This window comes from Macrotis lagotis, chromosome 3 (genome assembly GCF_037893015.1).
Source record: "Macrotis lagotis isolate mMagLag1 chromosome 3, bilby.v1.9.chrom.fasta, whole genome shotgun sequence".
NCBI classification, from domain to species: Eukaryota; Metazoa; Chordata; class Mammalia; order Peramelemorphia; family Peramelidae; genus Macrotis; species Macrotis lagotis.
Genome location: NC_133660.1, coordinates 302,258,378 through 302,279,810, shown reverse-complemented (window position 1 = coordinate 302,279,810; position 21,433 = coordinate 302,258,378). Strand labels below are relative to the sequence as shown.

The 21,433-nt window shown below is 32.3% G+C and overlaps 1 protein-coding gene across 1 annotated transcript; it reads left to right on the top strand.

The window, feature by feature from the left end:
• Positions 1-16,676: 16,676 nt before the first annotated feature.
• On the top strand, positions 16,677-17,600 carry LOC141519659 (olfactory receptor 4C11-like). Its single transcript, XM_074231836.1, has one exon. The coding sequence runs from the start codon at positions 16,677-16,679 to the stop codon at positions 17,598-17,600; it is 924 nt and encodes a 307-aa protein (XP_074087937.1).
• The last annotated feature ends 3,833 nt before the right edge of the window (positions 17,601-21,433 follow it).

Sequence of the window (21,433 nt, the reverse complement as noted above, 5' to 3'; positions counted from 1 at the left end):
TTGTTCATTTCAGCAGCACAATAATCAAAGATACTTTTTATGACTTGTGATGCAAAATACAATCCATATCCAGAGAAAATACTGTGTAGATTAAATGAAGATCAAAGCTTATTATCTTCAGTTATTAAAACTTGGCATATGTATTATACCATATTTTTCCTCTCTAATGTTTTCTTCCATTTAGATTTGATTCTTTTCTCACAACAGTAGCAATATGGATCCATTATATAGCATGTTTATAAATGTAGAACCTGTATCAAAGTGTTTTCTTTCTGGGGAAAGAGGAGGAGAAGGGAGAGAGAAAAAAGAAAATGTAAAACTTAAAGCTTTGCTCCAAAAATGATTGTCAAGTTCTACCACTGCTTATCATTGGAAAAATAAACAAATAAATAAAATAAAATGAAAATGAAAATACTCTATTACCACAAAAAAAGATGTTTTCAAATCAATAATTGCATGTCTTAATCATAATAATGGACTAAAAACTAGCAATATATACATATCCTTGTTGTGAATTACAATATCAAGGCACAAATGCATCAGGTACCATATAGGAATAATGTGTGGAAGTCTTTAAGTTGCGTGGGAAGCACAATCTCATATCTTCTTCCATAACTAGACATTAATTCAACAGATGGATCTTGACTCCCGGAAATGGTGGTTCATTGAAATGACTCATTTTATATGGAGTATTAAGGCAATGATGTGGGAGTACAAATATATTTTCATTCTTGGATATTTATTTTATTTCTCATTTGAGTGTTACTGTATTACCACACTTCCAAGGCACCATAGCCAATGAGTGAATGCTGCTTCTATAAATGTAAATTCCTAAATCATCTTGATCAGTGCGCCATTCAATTTTTCAGACAATCACAGTCATTTTAGGAAAATAAATTCTCTATCACCTCACAGGAGGAGTGGTCCTGGGGGGACTGTCTTCTTCAGCACTCTATCATGAAATGCCTAAATGTTGACTGTCAAGGAAGTGGAAAAGGCTAATTCTCAGTGAGAAATCACAAAGGAAACACCCTTAAAAATTCTCCTGATTTTATTCTTGCCAGATTATAAAAGAGAAGATTTTATATTTGGATCATTTACCCTGATAAAAGAGACAAAAGCTCGTGTGAAAAAAAGAAAGGATATTATTTAAAAAAATTAATTCAGAGAAGATTTGATCAATAGGTCTTGAGGGACAGTTTGGTTTATTTTTTGCTTGTTTTAATAATGGCAACAACATTTTCTTAAAGTCTACACTTCACTAAATTTCACCTAGAGTTTGAGTTTTCCATTGTTGGTAATGAAATCTGCTGTGAATGTATCAAAAACAAGGCATTCTCTGAAAAAGATGGGCTCAACCACTCATCATGGATGGAATGGAATGCATCTTCCCAGGTCAGTCTCCTATGGTTTCAGTCTACAAACAAAGCTCTCTACTTACCTCTGGGTCTCCTTAAGCAGCATGTTGACAAACAGCTCTTGGAGGCCTTGGCACAAGTCTCATTTCCAAAGCAGCATGAAGTGAAGCATGATTCTTTCATCACCCAATAGCACTCATCCTGCTTGTTAAGGTCTTCAGAATGTAAGAAGTCTTCCCTTTGAAAGGTGCTGTTGCCCTGATCATCCCCAGATGGTCCATATTGGAATCCAGAGATATCTATCATGTATAAATGGTCTACCCAGATAAGGATATTCTATGATGGAGGATTTGGAGGGAAATAGTGCAGCAGTGGCCACTTTTTCCTTAGACCAGTTTCCATAAGGGAATTCAAGAATCTCCCTTCACCACCCCCAGCCCCCAACATGTACAGTGACAGCTAAGTTTCTATTGGAATTGGTTGCACACCACAGACCTGGCCTCGTACTGCAGTACCAGATGCAGGACACAATCAGAGCAGTATAGGCAAGCCAAGAGCAAAGAAATTAATTTGTGATGCTATGGAGAAGGCAACCTTTTGTAATTTTTACAATGTGTTTTGCGGCTGTTACTGCTTCTACTTACCACAAGGATTTTTTGTTAGCAACTGGTCCTGTGGAGTATGGGTTGGTTGCTCAGTGAGCTTTGAATCAACCATCAAATGTAGTCATTGATTGGCCTAAGTATTGTAGTGTTACTAAGGATTCTCAGGCCACCTGCTTCTCGAACTTTATACAATACAGGAAACTGAGTTGACCTGACATCCCACCCACACAGGTGTGTTAATGTCCAGCCTCTTCTGCAGGGACTGGCAGTCTGAGGGTGAGGGTCATCTCATTGGTCTCCTTTCATTTGACTTTTAGTGTCTTGAACATTCTGTCTTTAAAAATTGACTTGATTGATAATTAATAGATTGTACATAGATTGATGGATAGATAGAAAAAGCAATTATTTTGAACTCACTAAGAAAAAATCATCATGTTTATTTAATATAAATAACCAAGGAAACTTTTGTCCTCATGGTAATTGCATTTTTTGAATCATAGACAATATATAATAGAGAGATTTAAAAGGAAGGAATATGCTGGCAGGATGGTAAGAGGATGTATGTTAGTGACTTTGAAACCTTATTATTGGTAAGATAAGTGAAAAGATCACCAATAGGAGTCTGTCCTCCTGAAACCCAAGTCCAAGGTTGTGGAGGGGAAAGGATCCAAAATCATTATATACTATTCTCATTATATAATACTTCACACCCAAGTCACATTAATTTGGTATTCTGATTGTATACCATAATCCATGCTCCATCTTCATTCCTTTGTATTATCTGAGCTTTCACCATGACATCAAATGCTAACTTATTTCTAACTCTGGGAATTCTCTGATTCCTTTCAAACTAAAACTCATAAAAGGAGATGTTCCAAAACTGTTTGATGATTTCCCTGCAACATGAGTTAGGAAGAGTGATTATTTTTTCTAAATCAGTGGTCATGAATTTGAAAGGTAAAGCCAACTTAAAAAGTTATTCTCTAGTCAAACTTAGAGAGTTTTTTCTTTTCTTCCTTTATTATTTATATTCACAAAGGTATCTATAAATGTGTCCTTAATGACTGGTTATAGGACATTATCATTTTAGGTTAATTTTACCTGGCAAAATACTGTTCTGAGGGACTCTTTCTTCCTAAAGCTTCTTTCAAGGATTTGATAGTGCAGTCAGTTGAAAATATAGAACCTTAATTATATGAGAAATAAGAGTGAGCTTAGAAAACTACAACATTTTCTGATAGCAAAAAAATTGCTATTGAATACTTTTTATTTATTTATTTTCCAGTTACATTCAAAAATAATTTTTTGCATTCATCTATTTTACAAGCTTTTTAATTCCATTCCCTCCCACTGCCCATGCAGGAAACCATTTGATATATGCTATACAGCATAATTTAGTTTAAACTACTTCCATATTAGTCTTGCTGTGAATGAAGAATCAGGACTAAGGGGGTAAAACATGAGAAAGCAAGAAAAAGCATAAAAATGTTTTAAAATCTGAAGCATTTCACTCTGCATTCAGTTCCCCACCTTCTCTGAATATGGAAGGCATTATCCTTAAGAGAACTCTAAGGATTGTTCTGGGTCACTGAACTGCTGAGAGAAGTTGATTCCATCATAGTCGATCACCTCACATTCCCCTAGTTCTGCTAACTTCACTCAGCATCTGTTTTTCTTGACTTTTCTGAAATCAAGCTACTCATGCTTTTTTCCTTAAGTGGATATTTTATTTTTCCAATCACATCTCTGGCAGTTCATTCATTCATTTGCAGATTCGTAAATAGCACATTTTCCCACCACTTTGAGAGAAGCTGAATCCATTCTAGTTGAGCAACTCACAATGTTGATAATATGTACAATGTTCTCTTGGTTCTGCTTCATTCCTCTCATGATTTCTTACAGAAATCAGAATCATATATTACAAATTGCTTGGTCATTCTCCAATTGATGATTTCACAAAAGGAATATTTCACAAAATTTCACAAATTTGTTAAGCTTCATTTCACAAAGTCTTTCTCTTTCCTTGTTATTTTAATTAGATCCAGTTTTCCATCTGCAATATCTGAGATCAGGATTTCTGCTTATACTCTTTTAAAAAGTTTCAACTAAAAGAAATTGTGCTCCAGCATTTCATTTGACCCTGTGAATATTTATTTTCTTCAAATATATTTTTTTTATAGAAAGGATTTTGTAGGAATTCTGGTTTTTAATCCCCTCTGCTCCCTACTTCTGTTTTATGGAGGAGTTTATACCATTCACATTCCCAGTAAAAGATTCCTAATTGTGTAATTCTTTCCATCCTATCTTATCCCTCTTTGCACTTTTCCCTTTCTTTTCCCCTTACTCCTCTTCAACATTATTTTGTTTTCAAATTCATTTCTCAGTCTTCTCTTCCTCCTACCTTCCTCCTTTCATTTTCTTCTCTTTTCCCTTTTATTTTACTTTTGTTTTTTTTTTTATTTTTACTTCCACTTTACCTTTACTTTCTGCATCCCTTTTAATCAACTTCATCTGCAACATTTTTCTTTAGGTTTTTGCAAGGCAAATGGGGTTAGATGGTTTGCCCAAGACCACAGAGCTAGGTCATTATTAAGTATCTGAGGTCAAATTTTAACTCAGGTCCTCCTGACTCCAGGGCTGGTGCTCTATCCACTGAGCCACCTAGTTGTCCCCATCTTCAACTTTCTGACCCCTTCCCACCATCCTCCTATTTCCCTTTAGGATAAAGTAAATGGCTAAGCCCAATTGGTTTGTTATTCCTTCTTTGAGTGAAATCATTTGAGACGAAGATTTATCTAATGCTCAACCTTCCCTTCTTTCCCACACTATAATAGACTCATCAAGTGATATTATTTACCCTCTAATGCCTTCTTCTCTCAGTATAATTCTCTTTTTTTGTTATCTAATTGTTTTATACTCATACCCTCTGCCCAATTATATCCTTTTACCTTTCCTGATAGTAGTACAGTTCTCAAGGATGACTGATTATCTGATTAATTAATCTACAAACTTAATCAAATCATAACCACTTCATTTTGATATATTCTGTCCAAGTGCTCTTCTATCAGTTGGCCCATTAGAAATATATATTTCCAGTACCATAGGTATCAGCATAGTATAAACAATTTATATGGGTAACTCCTTTCCATGTCCTCTCCCTTTAACTGTCCCAATAAAAATACAACTCTCAATATTGAAAAGTATTCAAGAGTCAATAGCATGATCATATCCCTGTCACTTTCTGCTCACATCTTCTATCTTAATAATACTTGTTTCACATGTTCAAAGAGAAATGAAATTTCCAAGAGTTACAAGTTTTACTTTACCAAGTAGGATGTAGATCATTTAATGTTATTGACTATCACTTTTTACCCCTTCCATTAACATTTCTACACATCTCTTGAGGTTTCTATTTTAAGATGAAATTTTCTGATCAGTTCTAGTCTTTTTTAACAAGTAAATTTGAAAGTCTTCTACTTTCATGAAAATCCACCTTATCCCCTGAATGTGTATGCTGAATTCTTTAGTGTAAATGCTTGTTGTTTGTAATCCACATTCGTTTTTCCTCTATGGTATCATATTCCTGGCTTGCTGATCCTTTAAAATTGGAGTTGATAAGTCCTGCATAATCCCAAATACAACAACCTGACATTTAAATTGCTTCTTTTTTGACTGCTTTCAGCATATGTTCCTTGCAAAGAGATTATAATAATATAACATAAAGATAACATATGATAAATACATGAGATTTATGCTATGATTGCTAGGCTGGTTAAACATTAAGGAAATTGCAAGTGTAATTGACATATCAATTTAAAAAATGAATTATCACCTGATTATATCAATGAATATAAATTTTAAAACTGTCAAAATACAACACATATTCTTTTAAATATGCTAGAAATTATAGGACTCAATGTAGGCATTTTAAAAATTTATTTATTTTTCATTAAGGACATTATTTGAGTTTTACAATTCTCCCCCCCCCCCAATCTTACCTCCCTCTCCCGACCCCACCCCCAGGGAAAGCAATCTGTCAGTCTTTGCTTTGTTTCCATGTTGTACATTCATCCAAACTGAGTGTGATGAGAGAGAAATCATATCCTTAAGGAAGAGACAAGAAGTCCAAGAGGTAACAAGATCAGACAATAGATTTTTTTCCTTAATTAAAGGGAATAGTTCTTGAACTTTGTTCAAACTTTTCACTCATTCCGTCAGTGCGCCAATCAGGAAAAATTTGGGGCTGTCTGCAAAGGAGAGTGGCAACTGTATTCAAATAAAGAGCCATGGAGTTTGAACAATACAGGCATTTTTAAAAATGAAGCTAAATATATTTATAAAACAAAGAGCAAACACTATTTATAATGGGAATAAAATAGAAATGTTTTCAATACCATTGCTAAAACAAGGCTTTCAAGTATCACAATACTTATTTAATACTGAATAAGAAATAGCTGCTACAGCAATGAGAAGAATAGAAATTTAAGGAATAAAAAGCGCCAGTATAGTGTTGGACACACAGTGGCTGCTAAATAAATGTTTATGGATTGATTGATGGGATGCATTGCCTGGCACATTGAACTTTTAATAAAAGATTTTTAGACTTTGATTAAATTTCATAAAGTGCTATAAAATGTATATCTGAAAATCTTTGGGTTTTTCAAAAGAGACCTGCCAAGGAATTTGTTAAACTCAGAAATACTGTCATCAATGAAGTTATTTTTAATATTCATGGAAGGCAGAAAACCTACATTGTCTATACAATTCACTTAGCTGCTAATTTACTTAGTGCCAAAGCCTGGCACTAGAGCAGACTGACACTAATTGGCTAGGGAAGTTTGTTACTTCCCTGACGAGAGTCAAATGAAGTAATGGTGCCAACCATTCCATAGTGGTTAATGTTTATTTCCCTGGTAACTGAATCACTTTCTCTAAGTTTCTAAACTTTAAAGCAATTTCTATAAATATCTGTGTCACTTATAATGTCTTTGTCCTTTAAGTTTTCACTGAAGTCAGAGAGAGTAGAGCACTAAACTATATTGTAACCAACAATTTCATTTATTTATTACCAAGTACATTTCATTTTTTATTTTTTCCCAAGGGTAACTAATTCATCCTATACCCCTTCTGTGTGTTCAGGAAAGAAGTATAATGGGAGGATCATCCAAAGAACATCATAAATTTGTTAGAAGTCACTGAGTTTTACAACTTTGTTCTTTCCTTTGTAGAGTATAGATGGGCTGGTACTGGCATCTTATTGAATAAGTGATTTTTTTAAGAAGATTCCCAGCTACAGTACAGACTACAAATATTTTACTAATTTTTAATCTTCAAGAATTTCATCTAGGACTAAGGCACTGTGTGACTTGCATTCCTGAGATCATTTTGTTACTGTTTAATAGAAATGGGATATCAATTCTGCTCTCTCTGAATCCACAGGTACATCTCTTATCACCACACCACAGTGTAGTTTTAGTTGATGTAAACCAGGATAAATTAGAAGATATAGTGCTTATCCCAGTGCTTTGAAAAGGATGGGACCTTCACAAATGCTTATCACATTGATTGTGTTTTCTAAGAACAGAGGATGAAAAGTGAATCTGAAAAATGAATTCCTATCTAAGAAGGTCAGAAATGGAAAGATGAAAACAGAAGACAGATATTAAGGTAATAACTAACATGGTCAATTTGAAGTTTATGGTTTTGGTGATACATTTATCCACTTCAAGTTTTGATAAACCTGTTCTAGGTTCTCTCTAACCCTTCATGGAATACTGAATTCTCCAGAATGAAATTCACCTTATAAATATTGCTTTTACAGAAAGCTCCCCCAAATTTCAGAATGGTCAGGTATAAAGACTCCAGGAAACCTTCAGGGTCCAGTGAAGAAAGAAGAAAATCTAGTTTTCCTCCAATAATTTTGGAAACCTAGGGAGCTTTTATTCTTGCTTTAACCTTCTTTGCTTTAATCCTTACAGAAAGGGATCAAATAAATAGGATACAGTTATGAGCTAAGGACAATCTGGTAGCTAAGGTATGATTTTTTTCAAAGAATGATCAAAGAAAGACTTTGAATAATAGGAAACTGGCTAACATCTTAAATTCTGATGTGACCTTGGGTGATTGTCTAATTTGCCTAAATTTCCTTATACGCAAAATGAGTCGTTTGGATGAAATCATCTGAGTATGACTGTGAAGTACTAATCAGGTAATCCTATTAGCTCTCATAACTTGGTTACTGGGGAAAAGACCCAGGGTGAAATGATGAAACAATGAGTTTTGCCTTATGATACATTTCTCTTTTTACTCTGACTCTGATTTACTCTTCTAATTCTCTAACCCACACAAAGTCTTCCTGACTCCATTAACTCAGGACCTCTATCAGTATTTAGTTACTTAATGGTTTTTATAGCACTTTGTATGTTACCTTATAATTTCTACAAAAAAATTATGAACTTCTTGCTAATATTACCTCCATTGTGTTGCTGAGCTAACTAAGGTCGAGTGACTTTTTTCATAGTCAAATATTGTCAAATGGTGGATTTTGAATTCATGAGTTCCTGATTACAAGCCAAAACCTCTATCCATCAAGCAACATTGTAATCCACTCCATTTCCCAGGTCCTAACACTATTTCTGATAATTATCTAAGTTAGACACTGCAAAACACTTTAGATGGAAGGATGATTTGAAGACAAGACATTGGGGATCATGTTTAAGGATGAACCAACATTACATTCTGAAGGGACTTTTAACACCAGCCTAAAGTAGTTTAGTATTATTAGCAAACAAATGATGGAAAGGAGCCCTGAATCTTTTTGATCCTATAGGGCATAAGTAGGGCAACGTGAAGACAAATCAGGCTTTCTGTATATTTTCTTCCTCTATCCTTTTAATTTCCCATGCATATTAAAATATGACAACATTCTCTACTTTCATACAAATGGCTGATTGACCATAAGACTCATAAATTAAGTAGGTCACATTGATTGCCATTTTATGCATTGATTTAACAACTTTAAACATTGTTAAGTATTCTTCAAGGAGAAACAACTTAGGTTTCTTAGACTATGCATTAGCCATAGAGCTGGAAATTCCTTTGGCCCCCACTATTCCAGTGTCCTTTCAACCATAAAACATGACTATTAAACATAAAGATTTCTAACATCTTTTCAATTAATGCTACTGAAAATGGCATAGCAAGATTGCTCACTTTCACTCTTTGCCTTTTTCTTTTAATAAAAATTCATTATTTTCAGTTATAAGAATAATATAATGTTATTGCTAATGGATTCAACAGAGATTAAATTCTTATATTTTTTAAAGACAACTGAGGCAGAAGTAAAGGATAATAAATCAAAGATGAAAAGGAAGAAAATAAGAAAATTTCATTTCCTTTGTTTTGCTTTCCTGAAAGAACAAGTCATCTCTTTTTAAAAAATATCATTTAAATTATCTCACATTTTATTAAGTAAACATGAACAAATGTTTAAGTTAATAATCAAAAGCCTTGAACTTCTATTATTTTACTGGCAAAGGGGAAACACAAACTTGGAAAAAAAAGAACTAATAAATCTAATATGGTTAAAGATGGTCTGAGGGAAAAGTAGGGATTACCTGTCCAGTTACAATTAGCAATATGACTTGCTCTTGTCCAATCAACAATCTCTTAATCACATCATGTATGCTGTTTTTTTCAGTCATTTTGTCAGTCATTTATTTCACTTGTTCATATGACATTCAAATAGGCTGCATCAAGATGATCCATTGCCTAGATAAAACAACAGAAACTTACTTTTTGAAAAATAGTATCAAATTAGACTGAAGTCTAGGAATCAAAAAAAATTATTCTTCTGCTTTCAATGAAAAAAATCTCCTGAAACAGTTTTCCCTCATTTGTTTTTTGGCCTTCACATACATATTACATCATTGCCATGTAGAAACTAAGCTCTTAAATGCAATGATCAAGTTCACTGTCATTTTTCATCCATTGATTGTGGAGATTCATAACATTTAAAAGAAAGTAAATTAGAAGTATTGTATTCTGAATCTATCATTTCCTAGAGAAATAAATAGTTTCTGAATGAATATATCATTATATCAATTATAACTTTGTGCTTAAATTCTGACTAAAATAAGACTATTTTAAGAACTTTTCCAAAAATTATTAATACTTCATTTTTAAGTATTCAATAAAGCATTATGGAAAACAAATGTTCATGAATTTAAAGTACCTTGCTCCCAGTAGGCTTCAATTGCCTTGAGAAATTGCAAACTGTTGGAATGAATCAACAACTAAAGGAGAGCAAAATCCATTTGTATTAAACTTGACTTGCATGTTAACGTTAAGATTTTATTACTCCTTCATCAATCTCAGATAAATTATTTTTATTATGATTATTATTATCATATGCCAGCCCCATAGATAGGTGCCTTATTCTGCAACAGAATTTTGTTTCACTAGGTCATAGTCTGAGCAGGACTGGGAAATCTTTATGAAATTAATATACATGTGTCAATAAATCAGGGAGACAGAACTGATTTTTTTTAACTATAGGAAATGTTATGTAGGGTCTGAAAGTTAGGGTGTGATGCACTCACTCTTCTAACCTCCAGATTAATGCAAGAATTGACTTGAGGTCCTCTGATGAGGTACCCATTTCAGATAAGTGGTAGAAGTTTGCATTTCCTTCATATGTCCCTAAACTTAATTCATTTTCCTCTGTTTCTGCATTTTCCTTTCTTCTGAAAATATTGTTTATTGAATTAAATTTTTTCATCATTTTCAAAAAAAAATATCTCCAACAACAACCACCTACATAAAAGATTCATTCTTTATTTGACATGACAGGGGGCAAAAAGAGACAGAGATACAGAGTGAGACAGAGAGACAGAGCAACAGATAGGCAGACAGATACACAGTGAAAAGGGAGGTCTGAGAGCTGTGCTAAATTATTATTAGAATCCTGTTATGCTAAAAATGGTTAATTTCTGTGCCCCTAGGAAGTTCTTGCAGTTTTCCTCCCCCCCTTTCCCACATTGCCAGGTTTATTGCTGAGGCAAGTATCTGAGGGTTTAACAGTCCACAACAGATTGCATCATTCACTGTGAATCACACTGTGTCTCTTACTTGTCCTTTATTTTTAATATTTATGTATTTGCCTAATATTTTCATGAAAAAAAGAATTCGTTCTGCATTTACGAGAATGAAAGGTAATAGATGTAGAGACAGACATAACTCAAATAACAAACAAAGGAAAGGGGATTAAATGACATCGAAATAAAAAAAGGAAAAATATATAAAGGAAAAAGGAAGAGTTTTCCCTTGGACTTGCAGCGTGCAGATATAATGGTTTCAGGTTTGTTCAGAGTTTGGTAATTAGGTGATGAAGTAGTAAGAAGGCTAAAGACAGAATCAAGGAGAACTGAGTTCAAATCCAGTCTCAGACACTAATCGTCTATGTGACCCTGAGGAACTAACAACTTCTCTCAACATTGAAAAATAGTGATAATAATAGTCCCTATCTTTCAGGATTACTATGAAATCAAAAGGAAAAGCTATGTAAGATACCTTGAAAACCTAAAAGGATGAGATAAAGGTTATTTTTCTGATGTTGTACATTTAAAAGGCTCCCAACAAACCTGTCTGGGTCATTAATCATAAATTTAAATAATTTTAATTTTGGTATGCATTTGCCTCTTCACATTCCCCTCTATTTTAGACTAATAATAATGGTTCTTACTAGTATATAGATGTATGGTTATACAATAATGACTAAAACATGGTCATCTATATTGTATCCTTTCATTAGGCAAATGAAATGTGTTGGTTCACAGTCTGTTTTTTATAGTTTAGAAATCCTAGGTTCAAATTTCATATCATATATTTCTTTTTTTATGATACTGTACAAAACAAATACCTACAATCCTGAAGTCGGCCGTCTTCTTTAGCTATTTTTTCTTAATTTTTAATGTTTTCTTTTGTGCAAATTAAAGAAAATATCTATAGCACTTAAATACTTATATCTTATTGCTAATTTTAAATGCATGCCTATATATATATATATATATATATGTATAAAAATTTATTTAATCATTTTATTTCTAAAAACTGAGCATTTTATAAAGAGTTATTTAATAAACAGAAATGAGTATTTGATAATTAATTAACTAGGAGACACAGTAGAGTACTTTGTAAGTTGGATTTGAGAATGGAGTTCCAAAGAAGACTGCAAGGCTTACTGGCTGTTTATCCCTGTTTAAATTACTCATCTGCCTTCTGTCTCATTTTGTAGAACTATAAAACTGGGAATAAGAATACCAGTCTTCCATGGTTTTGGTGATAATCAAATGATACAATTACTTACACTTCCTGATGCTTAACAAAGGTTTATTTCCTATTTTCCTATTTTCTCTTTAATATGCAATGTAATAAACTGAATTATTAGATGGGATGCTGAAATGTGTAGTGCTGACAAAGTGCTTGGCTTGGTATCAAACAATGTTCATTTGAAATCCAACTTTATCTTCCTGAGAAAACTTGCAGCAGTAACTTAAATGAGTGGTTGGAAGTAGTAGAACTCCACAGTACTATCTGACCCTTCTGTATGATCTTGTAACTCAAACATGTTTTTGTTATTTTGTAATGACGAAAAGAGAAGTGTTCTAGACTAAAATTTCACACTAGTTTATTTTCCATTTTGGCAAACTTAGTTCCCTCCAGAGCCTTTTTGAACTGTAAATGATTTAAATGAATAATAATATAATTTCCTTTTTTTGTAAATGTATATTATATTAAATAATTTTTCTATATTAATCATGAAATGAAAGAGGAATCAAAACAAAAGATAACAGAAAGAAAAATGAAAAAAATCTAAAAGGTGAAAATAGTAGAGTTTGCTTTGCATTCACCTTCCATATTTACTCTGGATATGGATAATATTCTCTATCACTAGTCTTTTTGGAACAGCCTCAAGTCATTGTCTTACTGAAAAGAGCTAAGTCTTTCATAATTTATCATCACACAATTTCACTACTACTGTGTAGCTAATTCATGTTTATAATTCAAGCTCCATTTCCCCCCATAATATCTTTCTACAGGTCCTTCAATAGTTTAATGTTGAAAGTGCTGTGCAATCCTGAATGTGGTTCCTTGGTATTTGAATTATCTTTTTCTGGCTGCTGGTAGCATTTTCTCATTGTTCTGACAATTCTGGAATTTGGCTAAAACATTCCTTGGAGTTTTCATTTTAGAATCACTTTAATGAAGATATTAGTACACTCATTCTGATTCCAGAATATCAAGGCAGTATTTCTCAATGATTTAATGAAATATGTTGTACAGGCTATTTTTTGATCATACCTTTCAGGTCATCCCACAATTCTGAATTTTTTTCTTCTTTATCGCTTTCCCAGGGCAGTTGCCTTTCCAATGATGTAATATACATGCATACATATACATACATATAACACATATATGTATATATTTCATTATTTTTAAATTTTGATTGACTCTTGATATATCATAGAATCACTAGCTTTAATTTGCTTAATTTTAATTTTCAAGGAACTATTTTTTTCACTTACCTTTTATATCTCCTTTTCATTTTGTCAATTCCACTATTATCTTATTTGTTTTCTTCAGTCAAGCTATGTTTTTCTTTTAAAAATAATTTCCGCATGTAACATCATTTCTTTTCCCAATTTTTCTTCTACTTCTCATACTTGATTTTTAAAATGCTATCTGAGCTCATCCAAGAGGACTTTGAGAACTCCAAATCAATTCATAAACCCGTTTGATGTTTCATACTTGGGCATTTTGCCACTGGTTGTCTCTTCTGAGATGACATTTTGATCTTCTCGGTTGCCATAAGAACTTCTTATCATCAGATCTTTTTTGTGTTTCTCTCGTATTTTAGCTTAGGTGGTGTTATTTTTATGTTTACCTCTGTTCTCAGATAAGTGGCGGACTGTGCTATGCTTCTTGTACTGAGGCAGTGCATTGTACATTGACTTTTTATGCTAGGGTCTCAAGTACTAGAGTCTTGTTTGCTGCTTTGGGATTGTACAAACTGGTCATGCCTGTTGTGCTGGACTTCCAGGGATTGGAATATGGTTTCTATACAGGGATTGGGGACCTCATTGCTGTCCTGTCATACAGGTGGCCTGCCAAACCAGAACCCATGGCCCTTGGATACTAATCTGCTTCTCCAAACCTAGACAGAAATGACATAGTTTTAGCCCCATTTAAACAGTTGAGACAGATATTTTCTGACATCTTTACAAGATATTTGAAGTTAGAAAAGTATTCCACTCTGTTATTTTGTGGATTCTGTCACTCCAAAAATCTGTTTAGGGGCCTGATTTAAATTATTTCTGGGTGAAGCTGAGAAGAGCTGAGGGAAGTCCCTGGTTTCTCTTTGTAATATTGTAATATGTGTCCCCCCATAAGATTGTTTTCAAAATGATTTAAATATATTATTTGTTTCATAGTAATGTTATAAAATATATGCAAGATATCATAACATTTATGTGTAGTTTAAACTGTGTATCTAGTTCTACATTCTCACTATACCTATGCTTCTCTTGCCTCTTCTCTCCTACACTCCTCTTTAGCCCGTCTCTTTATTCATCTCCTTACATTATCCCTTTTTTAAATTAGTATTTCTATTACCATTATACTTTAAGAATTTTCAAGACTTCAATTACTGATTGAATAAAATATTGCATATAAACATAACATTATCCTTTGGCGAATAAAAATAACATTTTCAAAGATAAGTGAGATCATTGGAAGAGTAAAACCACTTTGTTCTCCCTATTTATTTTATTTCAAAGTTTAAAAAAGTCTTTGGAATATTGGAAGCAAGTAACAATAATAAATGAATTAGTTGGTTTCAAGCCAACTTTTGAGGGAGGGAATATTTCAGTGAAGTACCTGGAATCGTTCTTAGTCCCTAGATACATTGTAGTGAGGTGAATTAAGTCATAGATAAGGAATGAGGAAGAATGATATTTAATTCTTTCTCTGATATTACTGTGTTTTGGATGTTCAATATTTCATGAAACCTCGTTTGTCATTCTATTTCAATAATAAATTTGGAATAATAAAACTTGAAATAACTACCACACACAATTTAAAATGATCCTATAACTTTATATGTATTGTTTTTTGGAATCAGATATATAATTATTTCATCTTCAGATTTTTTTATGAATGATGTGGATAAAGTCACAGTTATTAGACTTATATTTGAAAAATGATGAGATGACTAACATTTTGAATGACAGGATATAAAACAACTTTTACAGGCTGCTATTATTGCTTCCGAGAACATATTCAATTGATATGCATTTAATGTCCTATATTTTGTTTGAATAATTTAATAGAATAATAGAAGATAAAGAATATATAATCAATCAATAATAAATGTGAATCTTATCTGGTGACCAAAGAGCAAATCTTTTCTGGCTGATTTTGGGTAAACACAGCTGTGTCACCAGATTTTAATTTCCTTCTCTTCAAAAGGAGGTGATTAATAGCAATAAACTTTTATTTCTCTACTAAAACTTAATCCATGATGTATTAAACATCTATTAAATAAGAGTCAGCATCTGAGATAGAACCACAAATTTTAATGGGAACTTGGATTTTATTTGAGTTTTGTTGTTCAGACCAACAGAGGTGAATTTGGTCCTTATTGGACCATATATGGATTATTGTTCTAAGTCTTTGTTACAAATTTAGAGAAGGACAGTGATGACTCACAGCATATTCAGAGAAGGTAAATCAGGAAAATAAAGTTTTGAACAAAATGCCCTAGAAAATAGAAAACACAGGGAATGGGAAATCCATTATCAATTATCTTTAGGGTTTTCTGTCACATGACAAAAAAATTATGTTTGATTTCACAACACAGAATTTGAAATGTTTTTGGTATTTTTTTGAAAAGTAAATATAAATTTCATAGCAGAAAAAATCTAAGTACTTTATACTTTTCTAAAGTAGAATAGAAATGCAAAGAAATTTTATTAGTTATTTATTTTAAATTGGAGTCTGGATAATTATGTATAAGAGAAGATGTGAAGGGTATTCCTTTTCATGTAAGAGTAAACAAAGACATTTCATGAATTCTCTTTGAGATTCTATGAAAGGAACAAGTGAATCAGAGCAATCTAGGTCTATATTTGACATGTTTGTTTGGATATTGTAGCAATAATATCCCATAGGATTATTTCTGGAAAAGTAGAGAGGCATAGATTTTGACTTTTGGATAAGAAACTCACATTAAATATAATTGTAAGGTAAAATTATTAAACTTAAAATTATCAACTAATAATTCTATTCAATAGAATTAATTTCAACCCACCCATGGTTATTCATCTGTGTGTTCCTGGAAGTTTGATCCATGATGACTTACATGGGTCACTGCATAGAGGAAAAGATTGATAATATTTCATCTTTTTCAAATATAGACACATACCATGGGCAAGAAATGTGTTAGATGGAGTGGAACAGATGATGGCAGTAACTTATACTTTAAACTTTTCTATCTAAGGCTTTTAAAATTGAAATAACTGAAGCTTAATTATAAAGAGTGAAGCAGTGTTTCTTTTTTTTGTCAATTTCTGAAATTCTTCTCTATATTAATTCTTCTTTATTCCTTTGCTATTTTGCCTAGTTCTCACCTGTGTGCTTTCCACAAGTCTTAGAGATGAGAAACAATGTGACTGAATTCATTCTGCTTGGATTGACTCAAGACCCAGAGATGCATAAAATAGTATTTGCCATTTTCTTGTGTTTGTACATTGCCACAATATTGGGGAACCTATTAATTGTTTTGACAATTCAGACCAGTCCTTCTCTTGCTTCCCCTATGTACTTTTTCTTAACCCATTTATCCATTGCAGATTCTTGTTTCTCTACCACCACCGTTCCAAAACTGATTGTGGACAGCATCTCTCAAACGAACACCATTTCCTTTGGTCATTGTATTACTCAACTATTTTCCATGCATTTTTTTGGCTGCATGGAGATACTGATTCTCATTTTATTGGCCTTTGACCGCTATGTGGCCATTTGTAAGCCCCTACATTATCCTGCCATTATGAACCAGAGAGTGTGTAGGATTCTGATTCTATTGGGATGGGGAGGGGCATTTCTGCATTCTATAATCCAGACAATACTTATCTTGACTGTGCCCTTCTGTGGTCCCAATGTTATTGACCATTTTTTCTGTGACTTGCAACCCTTGATGAGATTAGGATGCATGGACACATATGTCATAAACCTCTTAATAGTTTTCAATAGTGGAGCCATATGTACAGTAAGCTTTATTTTGCTCATGATCTCCTACTCAATTATTCTGTACTCCCTGAGAAATTACAGTGCAGAGGGAAAGCGCAAAGCCCTCTCCACCTGTAGTTCCCACATCATTGTTGTCATCATATTCTTTGGTCCTTGTATATTCATGTATGCCCGACCCTCAACTACCTTCCCTCTTGATAAGCTGGTGTCTGTTTTTTACACCATCATAACACCCTTACTCAATCCTTTGATCTATACCCTAAGGAATGCGGAAGTTAAAAATGCCATGAAGAAGCTTTGGAAACCCTGTGTGACAATAAGTGACGAATAATAAGCTCAAACATATATTTTGTCTGTTTTAATCCTAGTTTTCCCAAAATGGGAGAATTGAAACTGATATATGTAATAATAAATCAATATTTAGGAGTAATTTTGAAGGGTTTTTGAATTTTTAACAATATTTGTATAACTATTACAATAGAATTCTCTTTTGCATTATAATCCAATATATTTTATGTTCTGCCTTTGAAAATGTTATTCAGTTCTACATGAACAATTGCTAACATAAAATTTGCCTTGGTTTTATCATTATTTCAAAATAGTAAAAGAATGTCATTAATATAAAGACCTTATTTTGCCTCTTAATAAAATGTATGAAGGCCAAGAACTTTTTTGCATTAATGAAGAGAATGCTGAATATCAAGTCCAAACTTTTCTTTAATTTATTGTGCTATTTGGGAAAATGCTTTAAATTTTCCTTATATTTGTTTTATCAATAAAGAAATAAATTATTAGAATTATTGAAATTCTAGGTTTGGGCCAATTAGACCTCCAAATTTGTGGCTTAATGAATATAAGACAGAAAGAAAGTGGTGATTGAGAAAGAATATGGTAGAGTATCAAATTGAGGAAATAGCTAAACTCTAAGAACTAGAAACCTAGCTTATTTCAGTACTAGGCAATTTATTGCTTTTAACAACACTATCAAAACTTTCTTCTTCAATTCATTTGTATTTTTGACTTTGAATATGCCAATCCTCACAGAAAATTTTGAAAGACAGGATAGGTTTACATGAATTATTTTTCAGAATGAAGTTATTTGTTTTTTTTCATCTCATACTGCCAATAATATATTTCTACAAATTAATCTACCATGAAAACAAATAGAAATATAAATTGGATTAACTTGTGGTTGAAGTCTTGTATAAGCATTATAAAACTGAATTTAGATTCAACCACTGATACATTTAGTTATGGGTTCATAAAAATTATTTGCTCACCCTTGCTTCATTTATTGTAATATCCTTTTGGTTTCAGTTTTATCCCCTGGAACTAATATATTAGAGCAGTCTTTTATTATAATCTGTTGATCTCTAATGTCATAAGTCTTTTATTTGACTTTTGATCATTCTGAAATGATGTCCTTTTAAGTTATTTCAAGATGTGTTGCATTTCCAATGTTGTATTTCACATTTTTCAATTTTTTATTTATTTGATATTGATTTATTGTATATGGAAGTCTCACAGAGGCATTATATACTATTTCTCAAATATAATTATTAAGGAATTATTTTAGTGAGTTTTGACATTTTTTCAACTTACTCTATTCTGATTATTTTTAATTCCTAGACATAGTTTTTACCACTTTTACCAATAAGCTAATTCTGTTTTAAAGGGTTGCTTTCTTAAGTATTTTTCAACCTCTTTTATCAAGCTATTAATTTTCATAATTTTTTTACTCTTCCCCTAATTGTTTCATTTAACACTCATATCTTTCTTATTCTTATAGGACTTGTGTTCAATTTTCATTTATTTTCTTTGAGGTTTTGTTTTTATTGTTTTCATATTGAAAAAAATTTTAGAAAACTTAGGTATGCTAGACATGTGGAGAGAGTAGACTAAGAATCATATCTTTTCATCAGTTGTTCATGATAAAGCCACCAAAGATGGCTAATTATTATGAAATGAACCATCACCACATTTGAAGAAAAACAGAAATACTAAGTAAATGCATATTGAACCATGAAACAATAAAATTTTATTCAATAAAGTTTTATGAATTAATATATTGAAATTAGTTGTAAACTAAATAACCTATTCCTCAAGAATGAAGGGTGAGCAAACAAATTATAGAAAATGAAAATTTCAAGTAAGTTAATATCATCAAAAGACAATATGCAAAAATTTATGGGATTGAGCTAAAATAGTACTTCAAAACACCTATTAAATTCATATACTAATAAAAGAGAAAAAATCATGAATTGTGCATACAATTAAAAGCAACTAGAGAAAAAAATCATTAATTTACTTTAAGAAAGGAAAGAAGAAAATCAAGAAAATCAAAAAAAAATGAAAAACAGGGTAATATCAAAAAGGAAAATGAAATTGAAACAGTGAATAGGAAATATTTTACCCAATTTAAAAGAAATTGATGAATTTTCACAAAAATATAAATTTACTAATTTAATTAAACATGTAATAGCATACTTAAACATCACATTGTTAGAAAAATTAACTGAACAATAAATGCATTTTAAAACTTTTTAATTTTTAACATTTCTAGAAGAAGCATGTTGAAAAAATAAATATAATCCCTCTGCCACAAAGAAAGAGAAACTTCAGGAAAAATAAAGTGAGAGGAAAAAACAAACATGTGCTTCAGTCTGTGTGATTCCAGCAGCTTGGTCTTTGGGATGGATAGCATTCTTCATAATAGGTTCATCAGAGAAATGGCTTCAATATTTTCTACCCATAGTTGCTAAAGCTAGCTGTGTTTCCCTGAATCCTAATCTTCTCTAAGTCCTTTTAGTCTTTTCTTTCTCCTTTCTCACTAATAAAGATGTTTAACGCTTTTACAAGAAGATTATTGTAGTAATGTAAAATAAAGAAATAAATCACTTAAATAAAAAAATGAAACCTCCTACAGGGGAGAAGGTGGACATTTAGTGAAATAGATGACATTTAATCTTTCTGATGAAAAGACCAGAGTTAAACAGAAAATTTGATCTTCAAGCAGGAGACTCAAGAGATACAGGAAAAGGTAAAAAGAAAAAAAAACCTGTTTTCCTTTAAGAATAAACTGGTTACATTCCAACCTGAGAGGAAAATTCTCATAATGTTTAGAACTGTAATTCTCCTGGGTGAATATACTTAGGCTGAAGGTTTATATATTCATGGTATGTCCATGACTATGATGAAATGATTCAAAAATATATTTATTTCACTGAAAGGGGGTATAGTAGAGATGGGCTTAAGGGGGAATTTGAATGGGGTAATTCCATCACAAGGAGAATTGCAAAGGACCTATCCCAAGAAAGAGAAAGAATGGAGGAGGTGGGAAAAGCCTGAGACTTACTCTCATCAGTTTTCATTCACAAAAGAATTAACATATACACACTCAGTTAATTTTGGAAATTAATTTTACCTTTCAAGTATTAGGAGAGGAAAGGGGGAAGTAGAGAGAATGAGGAACTGGTAGAAGGGTGGAAAGGAAGAAAGGGAAAAAGAAAAGGCAAAAGAAAAAGAGGCGGTGGATATAAGGGGACAAATACAATGAAAGAGATGGTATTCAGAAGCAAATACTGGGGAGAAGACATAAGGTGAAAGAGAAGTAAAAACAGAAATGGAGGGGAGATAGCATGGAGGACAATGAAGAGTTAGTAATTATAGATTTTAATGGGAATGGGAAGAACTCTCCCATCAAACAGAAACAGATAATAGAGTGGATTCAAAACCAGAATCGCATAATATGCTGCTTACAAGAAACACAAATGAAGCAGAAAGAGATATACAGAGTAAAATTGAAAGAGTAGAACAGAATATATTATGTTCCCACTGAAGTGACAAAAGCAGGAGTATCAATTCTTTTCTCAATCAATGCATTTGAAAAAATAATTTCTTTAAAAAAGAGATAAGGAAGGAAACTGTATCCACCTAAAAGGTACTATAGACAATGAAGTAGTTTCAATACCAAATGTGTACACACTAAACAGTATAGCATTCTTAGATGAGAAGCTAAATGAATTTCAGGAAAACATAGACCACAAAACTCTACTATCAAGAGAGCTCAGTCTCTCTGGAAATTAGATAAATCTTTTTTTTTTGTCTTTTTATTTTTGCAAGGCAAATGTGGTTAAGTGGCTTGCCCAAGGCCACACAGCTAGG

Coding starts and splice junctions, on each gene's coding strand:
- LOC141519659 (XM_074231836.1), top strand. CDS start 16,677: ATGAGAAACAATGTGACTGAATTCATTCTGCTTGGATTGACTCAAGAC.